General features: G+C 40.5%; 1 protein-coding gene across 1 annotated transcript in view; it reads right to left on the reverse strand.

Annotated features, from left to right (window-relative positions):
- The window catches only part of PAPPA (pappalysin 1), a 248,195-nt gene that overhangs the window by 93,264 nt on the left and 127,510 nt on the right, over window positions 1–27,421 (reverse strand). The window contains exon 10 of the mRNA XM_016961539.4: window positions 6,161–6,354. Within this exon, the coding sequence (XP_016817028.3) occupies window positions 6,161–6,354 (194 nt within the window). The remainder of the gene's footprint in view (window positions 1–6,160; window positions 6,355–27,421) is intronic.

Here is a 27,421-nt window from a genome sequence, read left to right on the forward strand (position 1 = left end):
ACTTTGCCAAAAAAGAAAAAAAGAAAGAAAATATGCACATCTTACAATTCCCTTTCACTGACATTTTAAGGTTTCCTATGTATAGCACATAGCTTGTGACAAAACTGTAAATTGAGCAAAGTTTCTTCTTCCTATTTGTGCATTTATTATTTTTTCTCCCCATATCTCTACTATAATTAGGCAGACATTCCAAAATTTAAGAAATAATTTTTACATGCAAGGGTTGGCAATTTACAACACTTATGTGTCTCTCTTATTTCCATACACACATTTTAGAAAACTCTCTGGAAAGGGCAATGGGTGAAAGAATGGGGGCCAAAAGATGGAGATCTAAGCAGCAGGCAAAAATTGTAGGGCAGTATTTTGGGTATTAGAGAGAGGGAATGCCCACTTTCCTGGTGTTCCTTAAATGCGTACCACATATTAAAAGATGCAAAAGACACTAGCTCTTCTAGCTTGTTCTCATGTGTCAGTCATTGGAGCAGGCTTGAGCTGCCTGGTCCTGTGGCTGTATTTCTATTATGAACACAGTGGCCTGCATCTTGGTTCTGCCCCTTATAGAGATGAGCCCTGAAGCAAGTTACTCTGCTCTCTGAGCCTTTGTGTCCTAATCTGTAAAGTGAAAACAGTGATTCCTATTTTTGTAGTAGCTTTAGTAGGATTCGTGAAATTTGGTGGAAAGCCTGGAAGAAGTTGATAAATGCTATTTTTATAATTTGTCCAGGATCTTCTGAAAGTGGGCAAAGGACTTTTCTATCTTACACACTGGCTGTCATCCCTACTGGCTGAGTAAGCTGATAGCAGTGTGGTTTCTTCCTCGGGGAAACTCCCTCTAGATCTTACACTCTCACTCTTGGGTCTTTGGCTACTATTTCTAGTTGAAAACACCCTTCTGATGACATGGTAAGCTTTATGAAGGCAGAAAAAGAACCAGTACTTCTTTGAAGCTTCTCAAAGTGCCTGCTGCAGTTCTGAGGATGCAGCAAACGTTTGCTGACGCAACTATGTTTAATTCAACAAAATGTTGACTGAGCTTCTGTTCTGTGTGGGTCCCTAGAGCCAGCTTTGGGGGGAGTGCAAAGAAGGAAACCTGACATGAACAAGACAGAGAATTAACATTTGAACTACCCATCAAGTTAACAAACCCAGCACAGAGTGTTTTCTCTGCATCCTTCATTTCTACCAGGTAGATATCATTCATCTTAATTTCTACCAGGTAGATGTTATCATTCTCATTTTCTACAGGACACTAAGATTCCCAGAAGAGTAACTTACTCAAGGTTTCCATGTCAGAATGGAATTTAAGAGAGCAGAGCCAGATCTGCATGATTTCTACTTCACCTCATTAACGGCCATGCTCTCTCTCTCTCTCTCACATTCCTCAGTGCAGGACTCAAATATATTTCTGTTCAATCAAGTGAATAAATAAATTAATGTATAAATTGTTATATTACAAGGTATAGTATGGTTTGTATTTTATTTTATTTTTATTTTTCTTGAGATGGATTTTCCCTCTCATCACCAAGGCTGGAATGTAATGGCACCGTCTCGGCTCACTGCAACCGCTTGAACCGGGTTCAAGCGATTCTCCTGCCTCAGCTTCCCAAGTAGCTGGGATTACAGGTGCCTGCCACCACAACCGACTAAATTTTGTATTTTTAGTAGAGACGGGGTTTCACCATGTTGGTCAGGCTGGCCTCAAACTCCTGACCTCAGGTGATCCGCCCGCCTCAGCCTCCCAAAGCGCTGGAATTACAAGCGTGAGCCACCGTGCCCAGCCTGGTTTGTATTCTAGTAGAGGCATGAAGTATTATGGATGGGCCAAGGAATGATAATAGCAACTCAAAATGAAGCGGCCAAGGACTAATATACCCAATCGTGGGTTAATGGGACATAAAGTCAGAGAATCAATTACAAAGAAAAGAGGCATACCTAGGTCTCACCTGCCTTCTAGTGCAGGAATCTTCTGTTCAGTCAGCTGTCCAGCCTGAATGCCTTATGTTGGGGAACTTCTTATATCACAAGGCACTCCATCTCACTGTGGATAGTTCTCATTCTTTGAAAAGTTTTCTTTACTTTGGCCCTCAAACTACTCCCCTCGAAATGCTTAGTCTAAGTTTTACCCTCAAAGGATTAAGGAAATAAATTGGTTGGTTGACTGAAGGTCTGTAATCCCTTAGGAGAGCACTGTAAATTCCAGATAGTCTTAGTATTTCCATTTCCTCCTCAGGCCACTGCAAAGGAGGGAGGTGCCTGTTTGGATAGGAGGAAACAGACTTTGGTAGAAATGCTGGGGGTCGGGGTAAAAGGAAGGAATATCAACATCTCATTTTGGCATCCTTTTGTGTAAAGCATTAGAGAAATGTGAAACATGGAGACCAAATAAGAACAATACAAGATCTTTGCAAGCACTTAAACCAAACCAGGTTCTGAGGTTCCCAGAGGAGAGATAACTTGATTTTTTCGGTTAATTTCCATTTTTTTCTGTCTCAGGAACTTCTTGATTCCAGCTGGGCCAGGAAGGTGCATGGCCAAAATATCCAAAGAATGTCTCTTATTATAGGATGTTCAACCCAATTTGCACAACCAGGAAGTTTTGATACTTCTGATAAGATTTGGATACGAGACTCAATGTTCAGGGTTAGCTTTGCCCTAACCAAATTTGGGAATCATGTTTGAAAAGAATGAACGAGAAACACTGGAAACCATTAGATATGGCAGGCTTTTACAACATCAAAACTGAAGTTTTAATCAATATTCTCAAGCCATATAGCACAATGCATGTTGTTTCTTTGCAGTAGTCATAGAGATCCTGCAGACTTATTGTGATAAGAATGTGCCTTTGATAGAATTCTCACTCCTAACTCTTGTACAGGGACTAGGTCAGAGGCTGGGTATTTCAGTTCTTTGGTTTCTTCCACAGGCTCTAGCACAGAACTAGGCACATAACTCCAATAAACACCTTCGCGTTTATCATTTTTATTGCATCAGGGAAAGACAGAAAGTGGGACCAAACTGAATTGTAAAGAGGAAATGGGAATGACTAGGTTATTTCATCATTCCCTAAGTTAATGGAGTGTCCTAGGGAACTCCAGGGCATCATGGAACAGGGCCACCTTGTCAGGGAATGGGAACAGCCTGAATTTGAAGGTACGGACAGTGACTATAAGTTTGTTCAAGGAGAACTGAAGTACCTCATGAGGTCTGCAGAGTGACACTCAATGCTGAGATCTATCCATCTAGGAGTCTTTCTGCCTGTTTTGCAGTGAAGTTTTCCAGGAATCCAGCCACTTCCAACTTTTGAAGGTGACCTCATGTTCCCAAGGACCCACTGTCATTCATCTTCCATGAGATTCTTCTAATCCTAGATTCTTCCCTTATGGACCATGTAACTTATAGTGAAGCCACTGTGTTCCTCAGCTTCTCCAAGGTAGACAACAATTCCTACCTTGAAGAATGACAAGGGGATTGGCTGTAATGTGCATACATGTGTCCAGTGCCTGGTGGACCTTGATAACTACTATTTCTTTCCTGCTATTCTCTTCTATCTGCTTTGGTACTCCCATGCTCCTACAGGGCCTTTTCATGTGTAAATTTGTGTATGTATGTGTGTGTGTGTGTGTGAGAGAGAGAGAGAGAGAGAAGAGAGAGAGTATGAGTATCTGGGGGGAAAGTGAGAAGCACATGATACAATTCCCATCTTCTTCCTAAGCCCAACTTCTAAGAGCCTCCCAGCTCCTCCTCTCAAGCTATCAACATCTTCACTGGAAGCCCTGACAGGGTGAAAATTAACTACCAATCTCTTCTAATCACTGTATAAGGTAATGAAGAGCACAATTATACTTCCTCCTCATTCTCTGTTGTTGGAAGGAAGGTACGTTTACACTTCAGGAATAGCCTTTACCTCTAATTATGCAGGCTCCGTGTGTGTGTGTGTGTGTGTGTGTGTGTGTGTGTGTGTGTGTGTGTGTGTGTGTCTGTGTGCCCATGTACTTGTGTATGCGTGTGCCTGTGCCTCTGTGTGTGGTGGTGGTAGGGTGTGTGTGTGTGTGTTTGTGAATGACTTCTAGGTACTTGCTTTCAGATGAGGAATTCAGGAGACTTTTGTTCTGCTGCCCTCTTCCTGGCCCTGCACCCAGCCTGCACACATATTCCCTCCCCTGACCCTGTATTCTCCAGTGAGCTGATCTCATTATGGCAAATTTAGTTACAGCTGAAATCTCCTTGTAACAAAGATTATGTCCAAGCCCAGAGTAATGGAACCTAGTCGATTTCATTAAAATAAAATTGGTTACAATGAATAATTCAATAGGATGATTTTGTTTCCTCATCTCCTCTTTGTAGATCGAAGAGCTAGTATTTATAATGATTTTTTAAATTGGATTTTTGTTTAGGAAGAGATAATCACCAGTAATTCCTGACAGCCCCCCCTTACAAGATTGGAATAATTGCCTCATGAAGCTTCTTTTCAAATGCTAAGACTGGAAAATTCTTTCTCTCCTTTTCTCACATTAGTCGCAATAACATTTGGGTGATTTTTAAGCACAGCTGCTACCTCAACTCTTGCTCATGGGAGGTTCTGAGTGTGTTAATAATTCTCTTGTTTGAAGGTTGTTTTTAAAACATTTCTAAGAACTGGATGCTAGTGTTGAATTTGGATTCCTGGTTCTCTTGCTGGCCCCAGCACTGTTGTTTCTGAAGCAGGACATTCTATGTGATAGAGGGGCAATGTGTGAGTGTTTTCTGTCAGTGTCGTTCATTTGCATGTGGCAATGGGATGTATGTGTGTGTATGCATGTGTATCTACAGTCAATTAAACACACATTTGCTGGGCACCTATCTAGCCTTTGCTTGAACATGAGAGGACAAAGATGAATAAACTGATACTTGTTCTCAAAGAACCAGCAGACTAATGGGGGAGCCAGACAAACGAACAGATACTTCAGAGTTCAGTATGATAAATGCAACCACACAGATGATTCCACCAAGTACAGACGTGGCACAGGGGGAGGATGAACCCTAGCCATTCATCTGTCTGTGCACTCATTCATTCATTCATTCATTCAGCAGGCTGGCACTATACATTGTTAAGCATCAGGAAATGCCATGTTACCATTTGTTTCCACTCTCCTGAGGGCATTCAAAAATAAATGCAAATGAATAAAGGCTTTAGTGATGTAAACATAAACAAAAAGTGAATGAAGAAATAATCAAATACAGGCAACAACTAAAAATGAGGTAGTTCTATTCTGTACCTCACCCAGTGATTCTTCACTGGACCCCAGAGGAAGGTCATATCTTTCTTTCATCTAGAAGCCAGGCCTACCCCACTAAACCTAAATCAAGAAAGCAATATTGGAAAGGAATTCCTGGGAATAGCAGCTCATCTGCAAGGCCAGGAGGCAGGCTGGTCTCTGAAAGGCCACTAGGCCAGGCAGCCAGAAGCACTGAGTCGTGTCTCTGGGAAATTTGAGTCTCGGGGAAGGCAGGTGCTTCCTTGGTAGGATAATTGGAAAGGGGGCTCTTGGGACAGCATGGCCATCTCTAGAATCATACAAGCACTAGTGGCCCCAAAACTCTCACTCCCTGGACTAAGCTGTCAGTCCCTTGGGGAAGAACTGTGGCACATAAATAGTGCATTAGGGGACTGAGGCATGAGTCACAGCTTCTTAGAATTGGGAAGGCCCTTGGAGATCAACAAGCTCAACTACTCTTTATTTTAAGGATGAGTCGAAAAATAGGGCCCAGAGAGGTGGGAGAACTAGTCTAAGGCCACATAGCAAATTACTGTAGAATTACTGTTAATTCAAGTAGTACACAGCTTGGCGCCCCCTAAAAAGTGGGCCTTCCAATATAAATTCATTCTTACCTCATTGAAATACATGATATATGCAAAATGGAGCTCTTTCTCCAAATATTAGTTATTACAGGCAAGGAAATAGGAGGACAGTCATTACCCTATCATACAATGTTCCCTGCCCTAACAATTCCAGATCTAATCTTTTACAAATGGTATTCATGAAGCCCTAACAGTACATTTAATAAAGATATGCTCAAGTGGCTATAGCCAATGACACTGCCTTAAAGGTGAGTAGCCTTGTGGGGCATAGCGGAGACTTTGAATATCTGCAGGAAATGCCACACATGGTTAGGATCTTACCTGGGATGCTGCTGGCTGTCCGATGATGACCCAGCCTGGGCATTGCTGGTCTTGATGAGATACTGAAGCATTGGATGCCCACTGATCCAGGAATCCCTGGGGCGTGTAGACACCACAGTCCTTAATGCTGGTTTTTTGTTCAAACTCCTCACATACCCCATCACCATCATGGAAATAGCACCGGCTGGGTTCATCTGCAAAAGATTGACATAGAAAGGGAGAGAATAAATAAATATTTGTTCTTTGGCCTCAGCAATCATCAGCAGCTGCAGAGTCAGACCACCAAAACCATTGGTACTGTCAAGCCCATCACATTAGTCACGATGGACTATTACTCAGTCTTGAAAAAAAAGAAGGAAATTCTGTCATCTGCAACAACATGGATGAACCATGTTCAAGGAGGCAACCATGTTATAGGAAACGTGGAGGCCACCATGTTAAGGGAAATAATCCAGTCACAGAAAGACAAATACTGCATGATTCGACTTATAGATGGCATGTAAAGTAGGGAAGCTCACAGAAGTAGAAAGTAAAATGGTGGTTTCCAGGATCTTGGGGGAGGAGGAAATGGAGAGTTGCTTTTCAGTGAGTATGTGGTTTCAATTGTGCAACATGAAAAAGTTACAGGAATCTGCTGTAAAATAGTGTGCTTATAGTTAACAATATTGTACTTTACATTTAAAATATGTAAAGAAGGTAGACCTTGTGTTGTGTGTCTATGCTGTAATAAAAAGTTCACAAACAGTTTCACCTTCATTATTTGAAATATTCCTCATAAAAACTTCATGTGGAAGATATTATTCTTCCAGATGAGGAAACTGAGATTCCATACATCTTTAATAACTTGCCCAAGATCACACAGTGTGTTAATACCTGATCTGGGTCTCCAACTCAGGCATTCACTTTCCAAGTTCTGAGTGCATTATTTGACACAAAAGAATTTCACAGAGGCAAACTGGGGGTTGTTTAACTCCAAAGAGGATTTCAGTTTTGCTTTAAAACATGAACTGATTTACAAGGGACACTGGCTTCAATTCCAGCTCTGAAACCAAATTGCTCTGTTAATTTGAACAAGTCTCCTTGCCACACTGGGCTCAACCATCAGAGCAGAGAAAGAGGTTACGCTATTGAGACACCAAGAACCCTTCCTGTCTAATGCTATAGGCTTCTAAGGGCTTGTCGGATACCCTAGGAGTTTTAGTTAAAGACCAAGTGAATTCTCAAGCTCCCATGTCGTCTAAACCACAGCAAGTGCTTCTGTTTGGAATGATTTAAAGCTGCAGCCGGCTGCAATGATTCTCACTTAGCTGCAAGGACAAGGATAACAGAAGCACAAAGCTAGCAGTAGGATGCCTTCTAAGTAGGTATGACCTATGCATGTTTCTTGATATTTCAACACAGAACAATACAAGGAAAAACCTCAATGTGGCCAACCAAAAGAGATCACCTTGTCCACCTTTTTACTAATTCTAGCATCAGCTCTTCTGTGCTATTTTCCCAACTTTTCTAGGCAAAGCTAAATACCACCTCCTGTGTGGGTGCCTATTTTATAAAGATTTCTATCTTAACACTTATCACACTGTGCTGCTATTAAGTCTACATGTTGCAGGACTTTTGAAAGATTCTGAGCTCCTTGAAATATAGTTGTTAGCCAGTGTCTTAGGGTTACTATATAATTTATCATCCAAACCAGAGCACTTTGAAAATGATAGTGGTGCTATTAAAAATTATGTCCAGACAAAAGGAACATATCCTGGGAAAATCTGAATTTCTCAGGCAAATCAGGATATATGGTCACCCTAAGGCTTCTGCTTGATTTAGAACATTCTTCCACAAAATAATAGAGGGGAGCTCTGGAGAGGGCACTGAATTTAGGGCCAAAGACAAGGGTTTGGTTTCTGTCCCTTACATTAGCTATGTATCTTTGCACAACTGGCTTCACTTACTTCTTGGCCTCTTCCCCCCGTCCCCAGTCTGTAATGTAGAAATTATAGTCCCAACCAGGATAACCTCTCAGGATAACCATAGAACTCTAATAGGAAATGAACATAAATGTGCTTTGTACATCCTAGAATAATCATCGAGAGAAAAAAAAATACTCTTCTTTTAATGGGTTGATTTGCTTCTAAGTGGAGGAATTAAATCAGCTTGTGAAATCAGTGCTCACTTGAAACACATTCAAGCAACTTTCCCCTAGCTAGAAAGAGCCCCTGCCAAGGAGAAACAAGACAGATTTCTATGATGCTAAGTATCTGAAAAGAAGAGTCATTGGATTCAGGGGCAGCAGAATGCTGAACTTCTTCCAAGCTGCAAAATCCCTTGTTTATTTCTGCCAACAGTTTACCCAGTGAAATACTATCAAAAGAGCCCAAATAGGGCCGGGCACAGTGGCTCATGCCTGTAATCCCAGCACTTTGGGGAGAGCCAAGGCAGGCAGATTACTTGAGCAATCAGATGAGCCTGAGCAACATGATGAGACCCTGTCTCTCCAAAACATACAAAAGTTAGCTGGGCACAGTGGTGCACATCTGTGGTCCCAGCTACTCAGGAGGCTGAGGTGGGGGGATTTATTGAGCCCAGTAGGTCAGAGCTGCAGTGAGTAGTGATCACACCACTGCACTCCAGCCTGGGTGACAGAGCAAGACCCTGTCTGAAAAAAACAAAAAAACAAAACAAAACAAAACAAAAGAAAAACAGAAAGAGAAAAAGAAAGAAAGAATGAGCAAAAGAAACAGAATAAATCAATTCATTATAAGTGACCAGTAGCATTCATGGCAGTTCAATATAGAAAGAATACAGGCTCAGTACTTCTCAGTAGCTCCAACCTCATGTGAATGTGGCCACTCTACATATCGTATAACCTAGGCCCAATCCAAGAGTGACCAGCCATAAATCCAGAGTTTACTCTTCAGAAACCCAATACAGAGAACTGAAAAGAGCAAGGGTTTTGACATCAGGCAGAAGTAGGTACAAATCTGAATTCTGCTTCCTATAAGCACTACAAAGAGGACATAAATAAAATAACCTAACCTCTCTGAACTTCATTTTCCTCATCTGAAAAAAAAATGGAGGTAATGATATTTACCCAGCGTTGTTGCAGTGATTTCAGATGACTGTGGGTATAATGCTGGCCCCTTCATCCATTTTATCTAATGGAAAACTGTGAGCTCGAGGAAGAAGCCATCTGCTTCCAGGTCACAGAGACAGGTGGTAGCAGAGCAAGAAGTAGAAGACTGGCCCTTTTACACCTAGCAGAGAAATCTTCCCCCTACATGCCATAGCTACAGAATGACGAAAACAACCTCTTGGAAATAAGATCATAGGGGTGCCTAATTCTTGGTATCACTTTCTTCTCCTCCAATATAAAGAAAAATAGGATAAGATTATGTTCTCCGTAAGGGTAAGATCTAGTCTCTAAAATGACTTAATTTCCTTAGCAAAAAACCTCTCGGAATGACAGAAATTGGGGTTAGATTTTAGTTCTTCTAAAGGCTAATTTCTTCCTGATTATGTTAAAGACCACAATAAATTTGTCTGCTAGGAATCAGCAGAACCTGAGAATGGAGGAAAGGTAGAAATAGACACAGGTAGGTAAACAGGTATGCAGGCAGGTCGATAAGTAATAGATGATATATAGATACGTAGAGGAAGAGTTAAAAGACAGAAAAAAAAGATGGAGTTAAAAAGAAAACAAGGGAGAGAGAGAGAAAGAGAGAGAGAAGATGCAGTTTCTTCTCCAAGATTCTGCTGACAAAGCTATTGTGAGTCTCTTTTTAAAATAACATCCTTGGACACAGCTATTCAGTTTCTGTTGCTACTAGTGTCCCGGGGGCCCTTCAGCTACATCTGCCAGCCCGTGTCTGGGGAATTCTCTCTCCCTCTCTACTCCCTCTGCCCCAAGCACAGAAGAGAACAGAGTGAGGAATGGAATACAAATGTGCGGCCGGAAAAAACAAAGACAGCAACAACAAAACACTAAAACAAACTGGTCTTGTTTTCATTACATCAATTTACTTGGTGCTCCTTAAATACTTTCTGCTAGATGCTGAGCAGGTTGTAGTGAAAAGAGTCTGAAGTCAATACCAAGGTCAAATAACTTCCGTGTAGTAGCTAGGTAGCATTGATAATAATACAGTAAATTTCACTGTGAGGGGTACTAAGAAAATTATACACAGACATACACATTCATGTGCACACATACACACTTTTATACACATACACATCCTGAAAACATAATACACTTTCAATAAATATTTGTTGAACGAACGAATGACCAAAATCTGGCATCCCCGATGTATATACTCTCAACCAAATACAGTTTAAACTCTGTACCCTTTGACTATTTTCTTTAGACTATGTCTTAGGGAGAAGGAAATGGAGCTGTAAGCCAGGTGGTGACTAGCTGATAGTGGGATTGCACTGGGCATTCTGATTTCTCCATCCCACGCCATCTTCCCCTCATATCAGGGAATTCCTCACTTCAGATTCATTCCCTTTCATGTGGTGACACATTTAGAAATCTGCTCTATCCAGCTAAGAGACTTGACGTGGGTAGGTGCCATTAGCAAAGTCTGTCTTCCCCAGTGGAGATTTCATATGCCAGAAACTTTCTTTTCCTTTTGGAAGAAATGAGTTCAGCTTCAAGAGCCCGAGGCAGATGGACTTGGTGTAAGTGGACAGACATAGTTGATACTGCCACCAGCTGACTTATTTTCATTTATCTGGAGCATCACGGTGAAATGCCATGTCCCTGAGTTCCTGAGGCACATCTGCAGGACACTACTTAAGATGCACAGAGATCGTTATTCCCATTTGAAAGCTTGGAAAACCAAATCTTAGGAAAATGATATTAGTTTACCTTGAAGCAAAGGCTCAGGTTAGAGCTATTGTTAAGAGTTCTTATCCTTGAAGTCAGAAATTCTGGATTCCAGCTCTTGATCTATTTCTGATTATTGGTTAATCTTGGACATGGTATTTTACCTCCCTATGCCTCAGTTTCCCCATATATAAAATGAAAACAAAGTTACATTTTAGACTTTCTCAACAAGGTTCTGAGGATGATCAAATAACATAACAGACTGAGATGGGAAAATAATACTGGTCTTAAAGACACAGGGTCTATTCTTAACAATGATGATAATGAGGTTGGAGTTGGAGAAGAAGTCTTCTTAATTAGAGATTCTACTTTTCTCTACCCAGCCCTAGACCCTAAGGTATCTTGAAGGATAGACATGATTAAAGAGGATGCATGAGCTATTTTCAATATAAATGCCAAGGAAGCAAGTAAACAAACAAAAGAAAAAAGTAACAACCTAAAGAAAAGAATATATTGACTTACATTGGAATGATTTCAACACAATTGGTGGACAATAATTAACTTAGCTGGATTAGAAACTTTGGGAATTTATGATGTCACTAGAATCACTCAGGTGAATAAGTGACAGAAATACCTAAAGAGGTTAAAGAGGTCAGAGCTGGAGAAGGGAGGAAGAAATTAAATTACTCGTGTCTTCTCAGTACAAGATATTAGGGATAATTTTCACAAGGAAACTTGCCTTCACATTGACTCTCATCAGTTTCAAAACGTTGAACAGATAGTCATAAGTTATCGGTTACTGTAAAAGCTAACTGAAGTCAATGTGTTCTTCAAACATGGCCTGAGATAATGTGTATTCTCTAGGATAGTGGGATAATTTAAGGTATTTTGGCTATAAGTCTTCTACCTGACATACAAATCTTACCATGCCCCTCCTTTGATAGATCCCCGCTACTTATAGAAGGTCATTTTCTGCCAGAAATGGTGGCTCATGCCTGTAATCCCAGCACTTTGGGAGGTTGAGGCGGGCAGATCATCCGAGGTCAGGAGTTCAAGACCAGCCTGGCTAACATGGTGAAACGCTGTGTCTACAAAAAATACAAAAATTAGCCAGGCATGGTGGTGTATGCCTGTAATCCCAGCTACACAGGAGGCTGAGGCAGGAGAATCAGTTGAACATGGGAGGTGGAGGTTGCAGTGAGCTGAGATCACGCCACTGCACTCCAGCCTGGGCGACAGAGCAAGACTCTGTCTCAAAAAAAAATAAATAAACACATAAAAATAATTTTAAAAAACATCATTTTCCTTAGCTTGGCATACAAGACCATCCACAAACTGTCCTCTTCATGCACATTCCACACGAACATTCCGTTTCATTTCTCCACGCCCTTACAAAGGTTGTTTTTCTCTGCCTGAAATGTGCTTTCCATTTTTCACTTTGCTAACTCCCACTGGTTCTTCAAGGTTCATCTAGAGCATCTCCTTTGCAAGTCTTCTCTATTCCTCATCCCTTTTTCCTGACTCCCACCCTAGCTGAGTGTCATTCCTGTGTTATCACAGTTCCTAGATTTCTTCCATCACAGTTTCCTCACTGTCTGTCTGTGGGTCTGTTTCCTTATCAGGCAGACAAGATCTCTGCGAACAGAATTGTGGAGTCCTTCACGGTAGTATTTCCAACCCATAACAGTGCTCAGAGTAAAGGGGACACCAAACCAGTGATTGAGGAATATATGACTAGATAAACAACAAATGAAAGGTAACAACGGATTTATCTTTGAGTTCATTTATTACCAGATTATACATAGACTAAACTAACTAGGTGCTTGTGTACTTTTTTTAATGCTATTACTGACCACACCATGATAGTACTACAAACCAGATTTCATCAAAACAGAGGCACCTTCTTATAGGGTATGTCACACTTTTTCTAAAAGATTTATCAGCTTCACTATAAAATTTCCTCAAACGTTGGGATTGCAGTTTTCAAAATTAAACCCCAAGGGATTGCTTCTCAAACATTTCTGAGATGCCCAGCTAACACTAAGAACCCAGTACTTCATTTTTTATTATTTCAGCAATGAATGAGCAACACATAAGAGCTACCAAAGCTTTCTGGAGATTTTAGGAGTGAGGGCTATTGCAATCCCCAGCTAAAATATCTTCTAATCAGTAGATGAGAACTGGAGAAGTCTATAAATTCATTTAATCAATATACTAACATCTGCTTCTTCTTGTGCTGGTGCTGGAAATACGTTAATGAATCAGGACAGGCCCTCCTCCTATCAATACTTCTTGGGAAAATGAGAGAAGGCTTCCTTGACAAAATGATTTGGGAGAAACATCTTAGAGGGTATAAATAATTTGAGCACGCAAAGAGAGGTGTCTGAGTAAAGGATAAACTTTGACCAATACTTGAGTAAGGGAATGCAGTAAATCCTGGAACTAATACAGTGAGAAACTGATCTGAAGCTAGATTTAAAAAAGATTGCAATACTATGTTAAATAAATCGAAATTATCCTTTAGAAATGAGGAGACTTTGAAATTTTTCTTTTCTTTTCTTTTCTTTTCTTTTTTTTTTTTTTTTTTTTTTTGAGACCGAGTCTCGCTCTGTTGCCCAGGCTGGAATGCAATGGTGCGATCTTGGCTCACTGCAACCTCTTCCTCTTGGGTTCTAGCAATTCTCCTGCCTCAGCCTCCTGAGTAGCTGGGATTACAGGCACCCGCCACCACATCCGGCTAATTTTTGTATTTTTAGTAGAAACGGGGTTTCACCATGTTGGTCAGGCTGGTCTCGAACTCTTAACCCCAGGTGATCCACCCCCCCTTCAGCCTCCCAAAGTGCTGGGATTACAGGTGTGAGCCACCATGCCCAGCCCACTTTTCAGTATATAATTCTGGGAGCAAAATAGTTGGTTACCCTTAAGTAAGTCTCAATATTACTTTCGGAAATCTCTGATTTCACTTTTTGTAACATTCACTGGTATTGGCTAAATATAACTAGTCTGGGAAGCTATTAAGGTTACTAATCTTCCAGCCCATTGATGAGCCAAAAAGAAAACCAAACATACACAAAACTACCTGTAGATGAGGAGATGAGAGTTCTTAGTCACTAATTTAGAGCTCAAGGAGAAAGCAAAGATTTTGAATGTGCACTCTTCTGAAATGAACCTCCTTCCAAACGATGAGTGGATTCACCTGTCTTTCTAAATTTCTTGCAAATAAAGATAGGACAGCTTTTGAGAAATTAGCATCTATTTCTATTTCTAGCTAATAAAACAGTGATTGGCATTATGATATTCTCTTTTAGTCCAACGATTACTTTTCAAAAAGATCTTTAAAGGCCAGGAAAAAAGTAGAATATTTTAAGTTTAGCTGTTTATTTAGAGATGGGTTCAGTAACAACAGTCTTTATGCCACATCACAATTCTTCCAAACAGCAACAAAAAGAAACACCCCCACACACAACAAAGCGTGATCTTTGTACTTAAACGTTAGTTTCTTGGAACAGGGGGAGCAGGAGTGCTTACCTGCTGAAGGTTTACAAAGGGGAAGCTTGGGTGGGGCTGGGAGGTGGCTATATATTGGCATATGTTTCCTCTGGGACAGAAATATCTTGACTTTATATAGCCTATCTTTCAAAGGCTTCGTGTCAAACCCACATTGCTGACCTCATTTAATTCTATTCAAACCAGGGTTTCTTCTTAACCTCCTCAACCAGATCAGCCTGCCCAGAGTACAAAAGACAGGGTAGTGAGGGCTCCTAAGGAACCATGAATCTGCTAACAAGCTTCAGATGCTGATTAGGTCTACTGAAGGAGACCTGAATCTGAGGAGCTTAAGTTGGTTTCCAGTTCCTTCAAAGGTTGGCCACATACCCACATGGGCCAGAAATTCCTCCCTGTGTTTCACTGTGAGAATCAAGCATCCTCCAACAAACTGAAGGCACTGGAAAAGAAGAGCATCCCTGGAAGTAATCACATTATCACACTAACTCTACACTCAGGCCCATCAAGGAAGGCACCTGTAGCACAGCCTCATATTCTATCTACTTAGCCCTTACACACGCAAAACTGGCTTTGCATCTTCCTCACCTCAATCCCTTCTCACAAAGCAGCCTATGAATCTATGAATGATTTATCTAAAATATGAATATTTTCATGTTTGAAATACTTTATTTATTTATTTATTTATTTATTTATTTTGAGACAGAGTTTTGCTCTTGTTGCCCAGGCTGAAGTGCAATGGTGCAATCTTGGCTCACTGCAACCCCCGTGGGTTCAAGTGATTCTCCTGCCTCAGCCTCCTGAGTAGCTGGGATTACAGGAATGCGCCACCAAGCCGGCGAATTTTTTGTATTTTGAATAGAGACGGGGTTTCTCCACATTGGTCAGGCTGGTCTCGAACTCCCGACCTCAGGTGATCTGCCTGCCTTGACCTCCCAAAATGCTGGGATTACAGGCGTGAGCCACCGTGCCCGGCCTGTTTGAAATACTTCATAGACTCCTACAAAATTTTAACTTCCCCAACTAGCTTTCAAGTCTTTTTGTAATCTAGCTCCAACTTTCCTATTTATTCTTAGTTCCAACCACACCTCCACCGTCAAATGCATCTAGTTCTTTCCCAGAACTCACATCTCAGAGCATCTGCCCTTACTTCCTTAGCCTGAAAGGCTGGTCCTGCCTATGAGTCTTCCATTAAGATTCAGTTCTAGCAACTTCAGCTCCATGACATCTCTCACTTTTCTGCATCACTACTTGTTTGGTACAAACCATTTCCCTCTATTTCCTACATCATTAGTCTCCCAAATCAGCAAAATAGAATATAGCCCATCTAAAGATTTAAAAATGTAAAAATTCTTGAAAAATACAAAGTTTTAAAATTAATAAAAACGCAAACCTCCTTTCATTCTGTTATACGTCTCCTAAATACTATTTCTCCTATCCCACATTTCTCTTTCTATGATTCACACTAAAATTTATTGCGTTATCTAAACTAGTGTTATTCACTTTGTCTCCTGCACTTCACCTATCGGTTCTCTCCAGTCTAGCTTCTATACTCACCACTCCACCAAAATCAATCTCATTAACGTCGTCATCAACCTCAAAGTTGCTAAAGCTGAGCATGATGTCAAAATCCCCATCTTGCTAGACTGCCTTGAAGCATATAAAGAAGTAGCCCCCTCCTGTCTTCTTGCAGTCCTCCCTCTCTTGACTTCCATGACATCATGTCATCCTAGTTGTCTGGGCTCCTCCCCCACAGACTCATTTCAGGGCTTCTCCTTCCCTAACTCTACATGGAATGCTGCCAGACTTCAGGGTTAGATGGGGACCCCTTTTTCTTTTTTATCTACAGTTTCTCATCCTGTCTCAGTTTCTAAATAAAAATTTTAAAACCTCTATGTGCCAATCACTGAAACATTTATAGCCTTAGATATGACCTCTTCTCTGAGTCCCAACTGCCTAAAATTATATCTCTACTAAATATCTGCCTATTTAAAGGCATCACAAAATCATCAAAAGACATCAAAAACATATCTAAAACAAAAATACTGATTTCTCCCCACATTCCCTTTTTCTCCACCTTAGTAAATGACAACACCATCGCTTAACAATGACCAAACGAAACCCTTCCCAGTCATCTGTCCTACTTTTCTTCAGCTCACCCTTTAACACCACACAAAGTCCATCAGTATACCTTATAGGCTCCTTTTCCCTGGGATATTTCAAATAGATCTAATTTGTTCTATCATTACCACCCTAGTTCAAGCCAACATCACTGCTGCAATTCTCACTTAACCAGCCTATCTGCTTCTCTTTTCTCAACCATTTGTTTCCCAACTATCCCTCCTTCAGAACAGCTATACTGCTCTTCTAAAAACGTAAACTACGCCATGCCATGCCCCTCATCTAAAACTCCTCAATGGCTTAACATCTCATGTGGAAGAGTTCAAAGCCTGTATCCAGGCCTACAAGCCCCTGCTTTATTCCTCCATCTTCTGTTACTGTCCTCCTTGCTCACTACCTTCCATTCATTCATGCATTCATTCATTCATTCATCCAGACAGACATCTATCGACACAACAAGTGTCTATTCCTTAAGTAAGCATCCAAGAACCTGAACTTGATGTTCACATTTTCTGGAATATCTCTTTCTTGGCTTTTCTCATGACCTCTTCATTATTTAGCAGTCATTTCAAATATTCAAGTAACAAGCAGTTAATTCACATTCTAATCCTCCATCCCCACTGCAAAGTAGCATACCATATTGTTTTATTTCCTTTACTGTAGTATTCACTATTTTAAATATTTATTTTATTTAAAATAAATAAAATAAAAAATAAAAAAATATTTATTTATTATTGTTCCCTGCTCCCATACAACCAACACAAGTTTAATAGAAGCATGTTTCAAAGTGCATCTTTTCCATTAGGGTCAAGAAAACTACCTGGCTATATTATGTCATGTTTAAAAATACATGAATAAGTGAATAAATGAATGATTTTGTACAGCTCTTGAATTTTCAGATATTTCTGGCCCTTGTCTTACTTTAATTAATATCCCGAATACTTAGGATAGTGTCAATCTCATAGCAGATACTCAGTAAATGATGAATTAACAAAGTTATTTTGGAGTTTTAGAATCTCTGTTATCAATGATTCTGAAGATGTCTCAAACCTGATTTCAATCTGCTTTAGCAGATAGTATTATGTAAAAATTTTTATGAAAATATTAATTATAAAGAGGTCAGAGCATAAATCCAAGCACATATTAGGGGGAAAATCCAATTCTACACAAATTGTCCCACAATATATTTTTTTTCCTATGAGACATCATGCCTCACCATCTGTCTTATATATTGTTTTATTTTCTATCCTAACTGAATTTGAAAAGAAATGGAATATCTGGATAGGAAAGGTAGCACATATTAGAGTAAAATTTAATAAAGAGATTTGACAGTCTTATGAATTGGAACTTGAAGATGCATTTACATCACCTTAAATTTAGTATAGTAATTTGAATGGCTTAAAAAGATTATAAGCAAAGATAGTAATCCTTATAAATGACAATGCAGCCAACAGAGCAGAATGTTCAAAGCCCTAAATGACTTTCAGCCAGTTCTCTTTTGGGTTTCAATGATATCTCAAGATATGAAAGAGGGGGTAAAATCCAGTGTCACATGAATTATATAGCAGCCAAGAGATAGGCTGGCATTCTAACCACAAACAGAAGGAAGAGCAATACCTAGGACCCAAAGGTCTATAAAAGTATGGGCAGGAAATAACGAAATGAAATTTGGCCTGGATAATATAAGCTAATAAACGGAAAAAAAAAAATCCAAAACATTGATATGCAGAGAGTGTGCAAAAAGTGGCAAAGAAAGAGGGTAATAAAAGATGGCAAACTACAAAGGGAGTTTCAGCAGTTTTAGTGTGATTGTATCTCCATATTAAAAAAAGAGAGAGAGAAACGAAGGAAGAAAGAAAGAGAGAGAGAGAAAGAAAAGAGAGAAAATATGAGACACTTTCTCAAACTCTGCAGCCTGCTACAGTAATGGTCAGGGAGTCAAGGGAACTGGAGATTAGAATAGATGCCCTGATCAACCCTATGACTTTGGACAAGTCACTTTCCCTCTCTGGGCTGCAGTTTCCCCTTGTATAGAATAAGAGTTAAATCAAGTAGCTTTGTGATCCCTTTTAGCTGTGTCACTCTAAGATATATTTGGTTCTTGACATTTTGCCCTTTGATCACTAAATCAGTTATTCAGTTAAGAGGGGAAACATGAAAAAAAAAAAAGATGGAGAAACATGATCAGCAAAATGAAGATCGAGAAGGGTGTAGATGATGAACCCATTCTGAAAAACATGCATAGAACTATAACGAAAAGCAGATGGAATAAGGGGCCAGAAGGTAAAGTGTGTGCCTCAACTCTGTTGCTAACTTACTTTCATGGTACCAGTAACATACATCATCATTCTGCATCTGATTCTTTTTGCTTATTAAAAAAATGACAGTATTAATTTCCTACCCATTTTCAAAAGTGGGTGTAAAGATAAAGTAAAATAATGCTGTGAAAACTAAAAACTACTCAAACATAAAAACTATAAGCTGTGTTGTTTTCACATTTTACTTTTGCAGATACAATCCAGACCTCATCTCCCCAATTATCAAATGGCTTTTCTAATTTTTTGTTTAGGTCTTAGCTCAACCATTACCTTCTCAGTGAGGACTTTTCTAAACACACTATCAAAAAATAGTTTTCACCTTCACTAGAGTGTCTATACCACTAGTCTATTTTATTCCCTTCATAGCATGATCTCACTTCTTCAAATGTTTGCTTGATAATTGTATTCTCTCTAAAACAGAATGGCAACTCCTTGAGAGCAGAAACATAGGCTGTTGTGTGCATTGTTGCAGTCAGATACTAGCACATAGAAGATAATCAGAAATATTTGCTGAACGAATGAACGTTTTAACACTGCAAGGTTCTCTAGACATTCTATATGATTCTAATTCCTATGCTTCTCTGTATAAAGTGGCAACTGAAACTTAGAAAGATTAAGTAACTCACTGAATGCTGCATAATTGTTAGAGGTCAAGGGTTCTGACTGGCTGATTAAGGCTTATTATACAAATATTGGGAATATTCAATGTCAAATAAAAATTGCTCTGTGAGAAATGCATGTTTGTAAGCATTAAGTAAAACAATGCATGCAAATGAAAGTCTATATATATATGCTATATATATGCTATATATATAGTTATATATACATATGATATATATATGCCACATATATGCCATATATATGGCATATATATGCCACATATATGCCATATATATGCTATATATATGCTATTTATATGCTATATATATATGCTATTTATATGCTATATATATGCTATATATATGCTACATATATGCTATATATATATGCTATATATATATGCTACATATATGCTATATATATGCTATATATCTATATATATATATATATGTATATGCATATCTATTCTGCAATCCAGTAAAACAAGCAGCCCGTCATTCTGATAGGGCATGCATAAGAGTCCAGCAAAGAAAGAAGCTTGGACAAGTGGATGCTATGTCTACCAGTGGGCCAAGGACTCGAGGATGAGTCAGGCACCACATGAAAACCAAGCCAGTTACCCCAATCTGGCATAGCTGGTTGTGACTAAGGTGACCGCAGCATGCTATGTTCTTGGTAGGGCTCCCATGCAGAAACCAGAGTGTTAAAATGGATCCCTCCCACCCTGAACTCTGACTGGTTTGGTTCACCTCAAAGACCATCCTCCTGCTATATGGTTTAGATAAGTCTAAAAAGATGAGCCATTCAAGCCACAGTGTCTTCTATCTCCAAGCTGGTGAGACACACTGCAGTCCTCTACAGAACAGAAGAGAGACAGTGCACAGGATTGCTCTTGGGTAAGGTTTCTTTTTCTTATGTAATGAATGGGTTACTCTTCAGCCCTTAGAATAAAAATGCTATAATAACTTAAATCTATATGCTCTGATTTGTATTGCTTAGCTGTAATTTTCTTCTTTAACAAGGTGTGTATATGTCTTTCTCATCTCTCAATAAGAAGAGGGAAAGCAGGGAGAGAAGGAAGAAAGGGAGGCAGGGAGGGAGGGAGGGAGCAAGGAAGGAAGGGAGGGAGGGAGGGAGGGAGACAGAAATAAATTGGTCCTAAATCTTTTCTCTTTTTCTTTTTTTGACACCTGGGCTTGAGTGCGCTCTGTCACCTGGGCTTGAGTGCGGTGGCACAATCTTGGCTCACTGCAACCTCCGCCTCTCGGGTTCAAGCGATTCTCTTGCCTCAGCCTCCCAAGTAGCTGGGATTACAGGCACGGACCACTATACTCGGCTAATTTTTGTATTTTTAGTAGAGGCAGGGTTGCACCATGTTTGTCAGGCTTGTCTTAAACTCCTGACCTTGTGATCCGCCCATTTCAGCCTCCCAGAGTGCTGGGATTATAGGTGTAAGCCATCGCGCCTGGCCTGGTCCTAAATCTTAAGAGTTAACTGGGAACATTTGAAAATATCAATCAAAACCACTGCCCTTTTTGATCAGGGATGATAAGAGTCATCATAACTATTCATGTTCACAAAAAGTTCCAAGAAGCAGTCACTCTGAAGTCAGATTCCGCCAAATGAAGGATGTGTTTGCCCAAACAAAAGCAGGAGATTGCAGATTGAGTCATTGGCTACAGATTCCAAGCTAGAGGCCAGAGAAGTTGTCTCCAGTCCTAGCTGGACCAGTCATGGCTGAAGAGGCCAATTCTGGGCCACTGATGTGGTAGGATATGGTCAAAGAATAGGACCCTGGATAGGCACCAACCACTGAGCAATAATCATGTAGGTATGAAGATGCTTAACCTGAAGAAAAGAAGGCTCAGGGAGGACACAATGGAAAACTCTTCTAACAAAGTACAGTTGGTCTAAAATTGAAAGTGGTTGCCCTAGAAGATACTGAGTTATTCATTCAACTTTTCCCAACAGGAGCTTGATGATGATTGACAAGGTGTACTCTGGTCCTTGCCTGCCTCTGCAGGCTTCTCTCTTCTCGAACGCACTCTAGTCTAAGCTCCAGACACAAATTGTCGTTGCCCTGAGTGGACCATGCTCCCTCTCACCTCCCCACGTTTGCAGAAGCTTTCTTCAAATCCCCAGAGCTGCCTTTTCTGTGACTAGTCCCCATTTGTCCTTTATTCACAGTTTAACCTCTCAAAAACCTGCCTGGAAACCCACCCCCAGAAGGGCTAATGGCCCCTCACTAGGTCTTCCTATACCATCATCCGCTTCCCCAGTTAAAATTGTACTTAGCGTATTTGTGAAATGAATAACTGGATGACTTTCTCCATGCTGGGCATTGTGCTAAATGTTTCAAATACATAATGCATTCAAATGTAGAAGAGCCCCGTGTTTGGTCCTATTATTATCCCCATTTTACAGACAATGAAATTGAGGTTTCAAGAGGGTAAGTCATTCCCATGCTGTCCAGTTAATCTATTTTGAATGGATGTGGATATTCAGGAGAATCTGATGAGATGGGCTGATCTGATTCTCTCTCGGATGCCCTATGATTTGACACTACTTGGGGGCTCAGGGGCCTGATGGAGCTGTGATCACAACCTGGCTCTTCACTAATTAGCTGGTGTCAATGACCAGCACACTTTAGCCCTGAGTCCGTTTCCTCTTTGGCAAATTGGCAAAATAATGACTATCTTCCCAACTGTTGTTATGAGGACAAAAAAATGAGAAGCTGTTGAGAAAGCACGTAGCACCACATCCAGCATTTAAAAAACAAATTTTTTAAAGTAAAAGATGAGGAGTTTCCCTTTCCTTAAAGGAAGTAATCTGTCTCTGCTACCTTGTGCCACAGTTAAACTGCACAGGCTCAATAACTTATGTTTTGGTTAAACGTTTTTAATTTTTTTAGAGTGAAATCCGAGTTTTTGTTGGCAAGTGATTGAACACGCTGGGCCCAGCCTCCAGGCCCACAGTCCATTAGGAAATTTACGAGGCGAGATGGGGACCTTCAGCTCAAGTACTCCCTTCAGACGCAGTACTTACAAAGCCATCAATTTCCTTAACAAAGAGCATTGGCTTAAATGCCCCTTAAAGCAGTGTTATTTACACAGCTATCCACTTCCTTTTGAATTCTCTGCCTGGGGGGTGGCAGACCTGCAGTTCTTTCCAGCTACGAGTTAATTAGGCTCTCTCCCCAAATGGAAGCAAGCCGCAGACTGAGATTTGGTATTAAAAAGCAGCTCAATTTGGGGCCATCCGAGAGTCTTATGGGGTGATCCAAATACCACCAAAATCACTGGTTCCACCCACCCATTCTTCTAAAATTCTAAAGCCTTTGGACCTTACCAAAGAGTAATGACCTCTGTCAGTATAGAGATAGAGAAGGAAAGGCAGCATTTGAGCCCGTCTCTACTTAGTAAAAGAAGCCTCAAAAAAGTACTGCTGGCTAAGATAGCATACTTTCTACCGCCCAGTGTATCGAAATAGTAACATTAACATTTTAAAGAAGCCCCCACCCCTTTTGTGGGGGAACTAGGATTTGGATACAAGCAGCCCAGTTCTGGGGTCTGAGCATGAAACCACCACCCCAAGCCACCTGACCCAAGATAACCTGCCCGAGATGACAGCTAAGTGGGAAAGTCTCCTATTCAAACAGGATTGTCTGACTCTAAAGACCAGCAAAGCTCAACTACACTTTCTTGCCTGAAAAATAAAACTGTCTCTTAAGAAATACATCCTTCTTTTACTCATTTATTCTATATTTACTGAACTGCAAATTATTTGTCAGTCCCTGGACTAACTCTTGGGAAATCAGATGAATTAAAGCAGGTCTCAGTGCTCCAAGAACTCAGGTCCTAGTGAGAGGGGAGATATGTAAATGATGATGGCACAGGATTCTGACCTGAGGTACAAGATACTGTGGGAGCACAGAGGAGGGACCCCCAATCCAATCTAACCCAGATTTAAGAAGGTTTCCCTTAGGAGGCAACACCTGAGCTGTATCTCTCAGAGGAGGAACGGGTGGTGAGGAGCACATTCCAGCAGGGGGACACTGTGAGCAAATGAGATGAGGCCAGCAATAAAGTAGGAGGTATAAAGCACAAGACGGTATTGGAGTATAAAATGCAAATCCTGGCCGAGGCGGGCAGGACACAAGGTCAAGAGATCGAGACCATCCTAGCCAACATGGTGAGACCCCATCTCTACAAAAATACAAAAATTAGCTGGGTGTGGTGGTATGTGCCTGTAGTCCCAGCTACTTGGGAGGCTGAGGCAGGAGAATCACTTGAACCCAGGAGGCGGAGGTTGCTGTGAGCCCAGATAGTGCCACTGCACTCTGGCCTGGCAACAAAGCAAGAATCTGTAAAAAAAAAAAAAAAAAAAAAAAGAAAGAAAGAAAAAAGAAAAAGAAAAGAAAAAGAAAAGAAAAGCAAATCCTGGGCTCAGATCACACAAGGTCTTAAATGACACAGTAAGGAATTTAAATTTATCTCAAGGGCAACATGGAGCCATCTGACACTCTCAATTGGAGAGCAACAAAAGGTGTCTGCACTTTAGGAAGCTTGCTCTCACCTATGGGCAGGTAGATTGGGGCAAGCAAAAAAATGAACAAGCAACATGTTCATTTTACAAGCGTTCTCTTATAAAAGCCTAATCAGGAGCTGAAGAGGGCCTCAGGTAGAGTAATGATCATGGGGTGAGAGAGACTGATTTGGACGCAGACAAGATAACGTTTTCAAAGTAAAATGGGAAGAATGGCAATTATTTGGATGTGGGAAATGGCAGAGAGGGAAGAGTTATGGATGTTTCCCAAGCTTCTGTTTAAATGTCTGGTTGGCTACTGGCGCCACCAGTTGAGATTAGGAAAAACACTTGCAGCAGGTCTGGAAAGAAAGATGGCAAGCTTTGTGTAAGATGTGTCGAATGTGAGTTCCCTTGGGGCGTCAAAGTAGAGCAATTAGATATACAAGTTCACGGGTCAAAAAAAAAAAAAAGGGCCCAGACTAAAGATAGAGATTTTGGAGTCATACAAGGAGAGAATGGAGAATGAGAAGTGTGCCTATTATGGAACATTGGAGACTGCTGATACTTAAAGAGTAGGTGAAAGAAGGTCTGTGGAGGGATGGTCAGAAAAGTTAAGAAAAACAGAAGAGGCTAACACTTCACAGGTACCAGGAGTTCTGAATTTCAAGAAAGAGCCAGATAAGACAAAAGAGAAAAATACTGAAATATGTCTGTTTGAACATGCTATTTAATAGAATCTCATGCATGACTTCCCTAAAGAATGATTCTCAAATTTCTGCTCAATCTCTTCCGGGGACAGGTCACTCTCTACTTGTGAGTAAGAACTAGATTATTATTTTTGTTAGCCATAATAATCAATATTTGTTGATCACTGTCTTGAAGACAGGAACTGTCACAAACACAGGCATCCTTGGTGTCTAGCATGACCCTGGCACATAAGAGGTGCTCAATAAATAAAAGCCTATGGGATGAATGAATAAGTTTATAAGTTAATAAAACAATATATCATAACAATCATATGAAGTCAGGAATATCACTCCTACTTCTCAGGTGGAAAAAGGTATTTGGGGCATGAAGCCTGAGGCAGACAAGTGGTCCTTGTGCTTCGGGGCTGGTCAATCAGCTTTTCCTCCCTCCCTGTCCCTTTAGAAGTTCTCTTGGCAAAATGCACACGGACAAATGGAAAAGGGATTTCAGACTCTTGTGGAGACCCTTCCTTGGTAATGAGGCTGAACTCAAGCTATACATGTGGTTTTGGACTCCTAAACTGAGGAACCAACTCCAGCCAGGACCTTTCAGAGTCCTGCCAACGGCGGCTGATAGTTAAATTTAAACTTATGGATAATTTGGGTTGGGTTTCTGACTGCTGTTGAAAGCTAAAATCACCCTGATTTCTCTTTGGGTCAGTTTGCCAAGAGTATTTTGTTGGCCCTTGAAGAGCATCCCATTCAGGGAGGTTGATCTTTTTTAAAATACTGCTCTCATCATGTTATGCCTCTGCCCAGAAACTACTGCTTGCTATGGGATGAGAACTGCCCACTCACCCCCTGTGACTTCCCCGGAGTAGTTTCCTTTAGGACTGCTGCACTCACTGTATAGAGAAAAACCCTCTGTCTGGATCTTTATAGTGGCAGAGTGTCAAACCTGGTCTTATCTGAGTCCCACTGTCCAGAAATCTTTCCCAGGCTCACCAACCCCCACACCAGAGGCTTTCCACTGCTCCCAGGGGGCCTCTAATGCCAATCCCTTCATATCTTTAATGACCACTGTCTTCTGCAGCCCTCTAACAAAGGTTTCTGCTGCTTAACCCTGCATTGCACAGAACTTTGTATGCAGCAGGTGCTTAATATAGACAATAACCAGTGTGAGCCTGGTCACATGCATTTTAGGCTGATTGCAGGACCACCATGGCTGCTGCCTGGAGGAGAGAGAAAAGCAACCGTGTGCTTGAGGGCAGAGTGGCAGGCACTGGACCTGGGCTATTTTATCTTTCTGTCCAGTAAGATAAAATGAAAAAAACTCAGTCCTTTAATAATTATTATAATTTCTTATTTGCTTTATGTTAACATCTCTTTGGTACTTAATCAGTATTGGCTTAGAGAAAGTCAGTGGTTTTTAGTTTCTTCCTCTGTTAAGTGTTTAATGATCTGTAAACAAACACTTCAGACAGTGTTTCTTAAAAAGACCCTGGGATCCTTTTGTTATGTGAAGATTTCTTTAGCTTCCTGCATTGTTTCCCCTTCTCATTATCTGTTTGCTGCTAGGCTGTTCAGCTCTTGAGAGTACACACTTTATTAGATAACCTTAATGATGGAGATGTAGCATAAATTAGTAGTTAAGCCTGAGGGCTTAAGAGCCAGAGACTTCCAGGGCTAGAATCCCTTACTGGGAACGTAACATCTCTGCGCCTCCATTTCCTTACTTATAATGCCTGTATAATGTTAAAACTACCTCATAGCATTAATGTGATTAACCAGTGGAATTAATAGAGAAAAAGCTTGAGTGAATTTTATCCAATTAATTTAATTAAATTAATAATTTGAGTTATGTTTACTATTATGACTTTTGTCTGAGATGGTGAGATGGAAAAAGGGTGGAAATATATGCAGTCTATGCAGTTAGCCCTCCATATTCATGGGTTCTCCATCTGTGAATTCAAGAGATTCAAAATAAAATTCTATCTGTACTAAACATGTATAGACATTTTTTCTTGTCCTTATTCCCTAAACATTACAGTATAACAACTATTTATGTAGCATTTACATTGTATTAGGTATTAGAAGTAATCTAGAGATGATTTGAAGTATACAGGAAGGTGTGCGTAGGTTACATGCAAATACCACTCCATTTTATATCAGGGAATTGAGCAGCCACAGATTTTGGTGTTCACAGAGGTCCTGGCAGAAATCACCCAAGGATACTGAGGGATGACTGTATATTTCTCACTGGCTCCTTCTTGTTCTAAAGGTTTCATATTTTGGAGGAGGTCATCTGGTGACTTTAGTTTTGAAGTTGGGCAGATCTTGGTTCAAATCTCAACTCTGTCACTTAATAAGCACCCGCTTTGAATAAGCCATTTCATCTTCTTGAGCCTCAACTTCTCCTCATGTAAAGTGGGGGATAATGGCCCCTACCTTCCCGTAGCCTTGGGAAAATCAAGAGGATGGTTAAGTGGGGTGTGAGGCAGTTGGCCTGGCATAAGATGCAGCACTCAGGAAGATTTGCTTGTCTGGTGGGTGGTTTCCCAGCTCAGTAAATATTTATTGAATGGAGGCCACATTCTCAAAAGTCACTTAAACATTTGGGGGCTCTGTTGTGTCACCTGGAATGTGGTGTTAACAATACCTGGTAGCCAGGGGTGCTGTGGGTTTGAAA

This window comes from Pan troglodytes, chromosome 11 (genome assembly GCF_028858775.2).
Source record: "Pan troglodytes isolate AG18354 chromosome 11, NHGRI_mPanTro3-v2.0_pri, whole genome shotgun sequence".
NCBI lineage: Eukaryota > Metazoa > Chordata > Mammalia > Primates > Hominidae > Pan > Pan troglodytes.